General features: G+C 38.5%; 1 protein-coding gene across 3 annotated transcripts; it reads right to left on the minus strand.

Annotated features, from left to right (window-relative positions):
- Positions 1 to 5,925: 5,925 nt before the first annotated feature.
- Positions 5,926 to 7,781, minus strand: LOC121977880 (probable RNA-binding protein ARP1). 3 transcript variants are annotated; one of them, XM_042530282.1, is made up of 7 exons: positions 7,421 to 7,777; positions 7,131 to 7,321; positions 6,883 to 7,054; positions 6,641 to 6,782; positions 6,476 to 6,515; positions 6,216 to 6,392; positions 5,926 to 6,124 (listed from the first exon to the last, which is right to left on the minus strand). In XM_042530282.1, coding segments are annotated over exons 1-7 (735 nt in total). In that variant the 5' UTR covers positions 7,422 to 7,777; the 3' UTR covers positions 5,926 to 6,112. The 3 variants fall into 3 exon arrangements, with proteins under 3 accessions (XP_042386216.1, XP_042386215.1, XP_042386217.1); XM_042530281.1 differs by having other exon boundaries at positions 5,926 to 6,100; positions 7,421 to 7,774; XM_042530283.1 differs by having other exon boundaries at positions 5,926 to 6,100; positions 7,131 to 7,781.
- Positions 7,782 to 8,314: the final 533 nt, after the last annotated feature.

The raw sequence follows: 8,314 nt of genomic DNA on the forward strand, positions 1-8,314 counted from the left end.
AACTTAGGTCGTGAGTTCTTTAAATATACGATTAATTTAATTTTCCAATGACGAACGATCATGGAATTGATCGATTAAAATAGCGGTGAAAGCTTTTTTTTTTTTAAAAAAATTAAGGGGTATTCACACTCTCCACGTAGCTACGCCACTGGAGATAAAATATGCATAAATTAATCGACAAAACTCATTCGATACGTTCATGTGATGGAGAAGTAAGAACGGAGTAAGTTAAATTAAAAGAGAATGAGTGAAGATGTCATTGTCAGTTTTATCTACAATCGTTGAACTCCGGGCATAGATTATGACAATATGCTCTAGGACGTGCCGAGTTGAAAATCATGTGACATATTTGTAACATATACTGCAACAATATAAATTATGAGGGATTTTTAATAGTAGTGACATGTGCTTGTCATGTCATGATCGCGACCTTTTAGGGTTCATTCTTAGGAGACACAAACCCTATTATAATGCGTACCTATTTCTACTATAACCTATGAGGATAGTGTCCGGTCATGAACGTTGAGTCACACTAAGGTCTTAGCCTCTTAGGTATCTAACCCAAGTTGAAAGCCGCGTGAATCAACCAAGTGGAATAAGTTGAGCCTATTATTTTTTTATAATTTTATTTGTCCTATAAATTTATTATATTTTTTGGGTAAAAGAAAAAGAAAAAGTTAAAAAAAAAATAGTGCTTTAGAATATGTAAAGGCTCCACGAGTCACTGTCTCTCTCCTACGACCTTGTTTTTTTTTCCGTCACAGTAACTTTAAGATTAATTTTCCGTTTCTGACATCACCGGCTGCAGTCGGTCATCCTTATTTTGTTGGCATATTTTGGAACTAAAGGGTTTATTTACTTTAATCGTTCGTTGATGATAATTTATATTAAAAAAATTTAAATCAATGAAATACTTTTTACTTGATATCTATTTTCCTTAAAATAATTAATCTAATAGTCTATTCTCTTACACTATGCAAGAGAGCTGCTTTTCCCACCCCGCTGACACCCTCCCCTCCCCGGGCCCACCATAAAATTCAATGAAATTTATCATTCTATCATTTTCCTTATTCCTCTCATTCACGTTTCTTTTATTTAATTTGTTTAAGTTTTATTTTTTAACTAATTTTAGTTTTTATCAGTTTTACTTTTTAATAATTTTTTTTATTTTTATTGAGTGGCAGTGCTTTTCCTATCTCCATGTTTTGTTTTGTTTGATTGTTTTTTGTTTTTTTAATCAGTTTTTTTTATAATTTTAATTCTTTTTAATTTTTTTATTATATATTTATAATCTTTTATTTATTTTTTAATCGTAGATTTTCGCACACACTCCCTTCCCAGTCCCATCATATTATTTATCTTTATACCATTTTTTAAAGTATTTTCTCGACAAAAAAGTTATGCTTTTTTTATATTCGTAATATGAGATTGGATCTTTTGTCCTCAATTTTCTCTGTCCTCCTATCATACTCGTCGCCTCAAGCCCATTACCGGCGGCCTCTGGTCGTCGCCTCGACCAGAACTATACCCTAGGGGAAGGTGAACCCTCGGGGGTCGCTATCAGGACGATCAATGTCGAAATTCTGCTGAATTTAAGCAGGGACTTATATCGTCGACAAAGGAAAGTTTACTCAAATTCGGCCGAATTTAGGGATTGATCGCGTCGATGACGACCATATTCACCTTCCCCCTAGGATATAGTTTTAATCTGGGTGGCGACCGAATGCCGCCAGCGGTGTCATCGACGATGGACTGGAGTAATGAGTGGGACACGGGGACAGGTGATATTGAGATAGAGGATTCGATATCTTATAATTTTTGGTTTTTTTTAATAATAAATTTTAGGAGTTATTATTTATAAAAAAATTTAAAAGTAAAATATGGATAAAAAATAAAAAAAATTATGAAAAAATAATAAACAAAATTTATTTAAAAAAATAAAACTAAGGAAGTAAATAAAATTGAAAAAAATAAACGGTAAACTAAAGAAAGTAAATAAAATTGGAAAAATAAAACTAAGAAGTAAATAAAATTGAAAACCCTAAACGGTAAACTAAAGAAAGTAAATAAAATTGGAAAACTAAGAAATAACTTGTTATTTTAAAGAAAGGGGCAAAGAAGTCATTTAACAAGGGAGAGAGAGGGGGGTGGACTGTCAGAGGGGGTGGAAAAAGCAATTACCCTATGCAAACGTACAAACAAATACGAGAAATATAATAATAAAAATAAATAAATATAATAATAAAAGATAGTTGCCCTTTATTTTTTATTTATTCTCTCAATTGATTAATCAATCACTTGATCGATTAAGAAGTCCACTATTTATTATAAGTCGATTGGAAAACTCATTATTCGTTATAAAAATACTCTCAATCAATCACTTGATCGGTTGACAACTTCAATTGATTACCTAATCAAAACTTACTATTCACTCACAAACTTTTCCAATAGATTACCCAATATATTAAGCAGATCTTGGTCGATTACCAAATATATCAAGACACTTTATGTATTGTACTTCGTCAACCAATTGATTACCTGATCGATTGACCCCCTCAATAGATTACCTAATCGATTGGTAAGTAGTAAAATGTGTAAAGCTCTAAACGAGCTTTGTTTCGCATTTGAGATCATGATCATTCCAATATCTAAGACAAAAGTTAGGTTATCGAAAGTTTATTATTTCGAAACTTCCTTGTTTCATGTTAACTCCTTGTTAGACTTACGACCGTCAAGTGTCCGATGAACCTTTGATTCATTTGGACTTCTCTTTGCTAACTTTTCGTTGGACTTCTGATCATCAAGTGTGGTCCTCCTTGGCTCACTTGGATATGCCTCTTGTTTAACCTTAGTTAGGACTTTCCCTTGCCAACATGCAGCTCTCCTTGACCCACTTGGAATTTCCTTTGTCAACGTGTAGTCCTTTTTAACTTACTTAGACTTTCCTTTGTCTATCTGCACTTAGGAATTCTCTTTGCCAACGTGTGGTCCTTCTTAACCCACTTAGACTTTACTTTGTCTAATCGTAATTAGAATTTCTTTTGCCAACGTATGGTCCTTCTTGACGCACTTGGACTTTACTTTACCTAACTCTCGAGTTAGGACTTTAGTTTGTCTAACCTCAAGTTAGAACTTTCCTAATCAAGTATCTGGTCCTCTATTAGTTACTTGATTGCTTCTTACATATTGTCCAAATATCAAAACTTAAATCCGAATCCACTCAAGCTTAATCAACTAGTCAACCTTGACCCCGAGAATAATTGTACCAACGATCTCTCAACAATCTTTTGCCTGCCCGCCACCGGGACTCCTCACTACTCTCTTCTACATATGTGTAAATTGAATTGTGTCATGAGCCACCCGGTTCAACTTGAACCACACTTTGAGTAGAATATTACGTTGACCAGTGGCCTTGTCAAGAGGTTGTGACCTTGCTGCGAAGTCTAAGGGTTGCCATGAGGTTGCGATAAGCACCTCCTTACAAGGCCTTGAGCTTACTACCTCGTGATACCATGAGTTTACAACTTCATAACAACACCATGAGTGTGCGAAAGCCTCGACTGCAAGTTTGTGGTTGTTTCTTGCCAAGTGTCGAACATAGACTACACAATGACTGAGCGACAAATCGAGCTGGGAAGCCAAGCAGTTAGCTAGGCCGATCGGGAGAGTCCGATCAAGTAGAACGACCTCACAGTAGAAGACAGGGTGGGCTGAGCAACAGAGCGACTAGTAGTCGGTTGGGCAAAGTAGCCGACCGAGTATAGCGATCGAACAGCAGATCAGTCTGAGTGACCGACCGAGTATATCAGTCGAGCAGTAAAGTAGACTGAAGTGACCAAATGGGAGAACCGAACTGCCGGGAAGAGAGGTTGAGTCGCTAAGGGAACTAAGAGGTCAACCGAGCGAACTGAAAGATCGACTAGGTGAACGTACCAAGGCCTGCACTAGAAGTAGTTTCCTTAAAACAGATTCGCCCTACCTTTGGCTGTGCTTTGAGATATACTCGGATTGTCTGTTTTTCAGGATACAACGGTAATTCTACTTTTCTGTGTATGTAACCTTTTGTCTGTGGTCGCAGTCTCACCGATCCGACATTCGGCACACGCAAGTCATGCTCGCACATAAGTCAATTTGATTCAGTACAATCCGGACCTTGGATTTGTACCCCCTACGTACCCACGCGTGAGAGAGAGTCTCTCTCCATGTATTTATTCACATCATCAATGTATTTGAATCATATAACCAACTAATATAACTTAAAACTCTCAATGTAAAACTAAAATCTCATTCACAAATGAATTTTTTCCCTCTTTCCCATTGTCTTCATTCACATATCTACAAGAGTGACCTCATGGGAACACAGCAAGTTTACAATTTCTAAAATCAGATAGAGCAAAAAATTATCTTGTTCAATTTTTGATGGACGAAAAAATGGGGCAAAATCAATCTCCAAACTAATTTAGAATCCATCTATCTAGTATTTTTTCCATACATAAAACAAATAAAATATCGACTTTTAAACAATTTAAAATGTCTTACAGCCTATGATCAATTGCACTTTCTATTCAATTGCCAAAAGACTCATTTTCTCTTAAAGATTAAGTAGATATATTTTAATCCTCAATCGAAAGTTAACTATATTTTAATTAAAAATAATCACATAACAATTGACTAGCCACAAGTTTTTGTATTTTAATTGGACTCTTAAGTCAAACAAATCCTTTTGGCCATTGAAGCACCAAAAGGCCAACAATTAATGTTAACTCGAACCAATTAACTAATCACGTAATGACACCAAATTCTTTCCTAGGGCTAGGATTTCATTTATTTAATTAATAACAACAATTTGTATCATTGAGTGACATAAATAATTTTAAAATAGATGCATGAAAAACGCATGTATATTATAAAATTTATTTGTTAAAGAAATTAAAAAGAAACACAACTTAGGCCATTGTCTTATATAAATATAGACAAAACTCAAAAAGACGTTTTTTTTTATTGAAATCAAAGGGCGGACCTTTTATATTATTATCAAAGAGTTTATGATCTTTGCATATTTTAATTTTCAAAATTATCTTTATTTTTGGGTGTAAACTATCCAAAATGTTCTTGAACTATTTGGATCTCGATTTTAAAAAAATTTATTTGGATTTATTTGACAAATATTATCAAGTCGAGATCAAATCTAATAATATTTTATTCATGAACTCGTAAATATATTCATTTAAATGCAAAATTTGAATTGGACTCGAACGGGGCTCCAGCTTTAAAATAAGGTATCTTACGGCCCCTGCCCCCCCGATAATTGACCTAAACCATTGGAGAAGGATTTATGGCGTCCATGATTGAACTCTGAATATTTCTATCTTCAAAAGGCGACTGGGGATGCATTAGACGTAGACAGTTTTCGTCCATTCATGGAAACCCTCCGAATTACTTAAAACCCCTTGTCATTGCTATTATTTTCTTCAGCAAATTTTTAAGTTGAGCCTTGCTGATAGATTTTTATTGGGCTAGTGTCCATACATTGGGTCTACTGTGGCATTGAGGCCACCAATCCAAAATAAAGAATTAATAAAAAAATTAAATCTAATAGATTAAATTAAATAATTAACTAATAATAATAATAACTTAAATATTAAAAATATTAAAAAAAATACTTTTTTTTTTTAAAAAATGCAAGATGTCTCGAGATCGTGACAATCCACAGTGCGAACCCAAAATCGGACAGAACAACATATCTCATCTGTTACAATAAATTAAATAAATATTTAAAATATATTCGTGACCGAACTTATTTGTTAATTTATGTAAAATATATAAATTTTTAATCTTAAATTATTTATTAAAGTTTAAAAATATTATTATTAGTTGAGTTCCATACAATTTTTAATAACTAAGTTTGACCAATTAGAATAGATATATGTAAATAAAGCAGACACTGAACTGAACAAAGTGAACAGAAGTGAAAGACAAATGGCCTCAAAAGCATCAGAGGTTTACCGCAAAATAGGTTAGCGATCACAGAAGCTACTTTTGGTCTGGAGCACCCGTCGGCCTGGCAGCGTTTTGTAACTTCCTCCTTTCACTCGTGCCACTGCCACAGACATCAATCAGTAAACTGAAACCGAACACGAAAACAAAGTGCTTGAGCTCTGCACGAGAATCAAAGCACAAAATGGCAGGCGACTGAATGAACTGAGATGACCAACCTGCAGAACCGGGAGTGGTGGTGATGGTGGTGGCGGCGGCATCGTGGCAGTGGAGTTGGGAGCGGGGAAGAATGGAGGAGGGATTCCCAGCCCTTGGTGCGCAGGGTGGTGCATCGGCAGCATTCCGATAGCAGAAGACCGTCCACCTTGTGCTGCTCCACTGCGATGCCCAGCCTTCTGCTCGAATCAGGATCCAAGAATTTAGAAAGTTCGATTTTTTATTTTTGTTATGGATGCTGAGTTTGATTTTAGGCATTTACCCCGATGGAGCTCGGGTCTGTGATGTAACGAGGAGAGAACCTGCGGAGTTTGAGAAAAAATTGATGAGAGTCTCAATCCGAATACCCAAAGAAAGGACGGCGACGTCGTCGTCGGAGGGCCGGGAATGCTGCGATTTGGGGTAAAGGGTAGAGGAGATGGCTTACCCGTAGGCGGCGGCGGGGTAGAAGGGGAGGGCGTTGTGGTAGTGGTGGAGTTGGAATGGTGGCGGCGGCATAGAGGGGAGGGGGTAATACCACTGCGCTGCCTGCGACGGCGACGGCGTGCCTCTGGGTCCCACTGCCATGCCTTCGCGAAGTAGAAAGCAACGAAGATCGCGTCACCGAATGATGGTGGCTTTAGAGAAGAGGAAGCTCGCATATTGGCTCGAATGGTAGGGCGGCGTTACCTGGCGGCGGCTGGCGGCGTTGCCCGTGGGAGGGAAGAGGTGCCCTGTCGGAGGGAGTCGAAGCTCGCTTGACGCCGAGGGAGGCGAGGTTGCAGTTGGCGCGCCGGCCGTCGATCACTGGCGTCGCGTCCTCGCACGCCCTCTTCGCGGCCTCGGCTTCCTTGAACGTCACCTGTCGTTCACAGAGGCAGACGACGCTGAAGCCGATTCAACAACAAAAGAAAAAAAAAGGAAAACCAAATACACACGAAGCCGTAGCCCTTGGAACGGCCGGTGATCTTGTCGGAGATGATCACAGCCTCGAGAATGTCGCCGAAGCGACCAAAGTGCTCACGCAGCGCCGCCTCTCGCGTCTCCCACGCCAGTCCTCCCACGAACACCTTGGTGAGCACCGTGTCTCCCAACTGCTGCCCCATTCGCCAATCCTTCCACCAAGACACTGCTTAATGGTGAGACGGAGGAGGAGGAGGAGGAGCAGGGCTTTAAATCATAGGGTAGGAGAAAAGGAATGCATGCATGTTTTGTGAATGCTAACTACTTCACATAACACCGTCGCCAATGGAAGCTTCAGAGCGCCAAACCAGAGATCCATGCCATGTTGTACGCGAGACAAGGCAGGCACGTGAAATCCTGCACTAATCTCGGGCCGTAAGGCTCGGCCTTCCGCGTCCGGACTGTTGGATCAGACGACGAGGACGACGACGACAGCAGCAGCACTAATTGTTGGATCTTAAAAAAATTTAATAAGACTCCAGCTCGTTCGCCATTCATGAACCAGTGGTAGCAGTTAAATTCTGCTCCGCTCTGCTCTGCGCTCTACTGTTTGACGTGGACAAGGACGGGAGGAGACGAGTCGTTGTTGGGCAAGGAGAATGGTGGGTTTGTAGTGTTTGACTGAGAGAGTAGAGGTGTGAGTTAGTTGGAGCAACTGGCTAGTGAGCTGGCTGGGAAGATTAAAGAAGAGGGTGAAGAGCGAAGACCAAAGCCCAAAGCCGGTGGAAAATTGATTAATATATGGAACGGAGATGAACTGGTGAGAGAAAATGAAGGCATCCAATGATGGCACCAAACTCTTATAGCAATACAATGGTCGACATGAACTGGACTCTTATGTACCGGACAATAAATATTTTTGAAGAAGCAATCAAAGAAACCATCCTTGTTGTATTTATACTAAGATTTGAAACAGAATCTTTCAAAATATTTCACTGAAAAAAAGAAGAAAGAAAGTAAGCAATAGTAACAACTGACAATTTTTGTATTTAGTATTATTTACAGAATGAGTATCGCCTTCAGTGTCAGATTACATCAGGTAAGGTAGCAGAAAACTTATCATCATCATCAAACAACTGGAATGGTTTCTGAAATGCATAATGTCAATCATTCCTAAACTTTGAGCTACAATTTTCATGTCTAAAATGTTGCTAATGTA

Source organism: Zingiber officinale, chromosome 4B (assembly GCF_018446385.1).
Source record: "Zingiber officinale cultivar Zhangliang chromosome 4B, Zo_v1.1, whole genome shotgun sequence".
Taxonomy (NCBI): Eukaryota; Viridiplantae; Streptophyta; class Magnoliopsida; order Zingiberales; family Zingiberaceae; genus Zingiber; species Zingiber officinale.

What these genes read in the sequence shown, in the direction of transcription:
- LOC121977880 (XM_042530282.1), bottom strand. An exon ending in TACCCCGCCGCCGCCTACGG is followed by an intron (nt 6,516 to 6,640) that starts GTAAGCCATCTC and finishes CAAACTCCGCAG; the next exon opens with GTTCTCTCCTCGTTACATCA. An exon ending in CAGACCCGAGCTCCATCGGG is followed by an intron (nt 6,393 to 6,475) that starts GTAAATGCCTAA and finishes TGATTCGAGCAG; the next exon opens with AAGGCTGGGCATCGCAGTGG.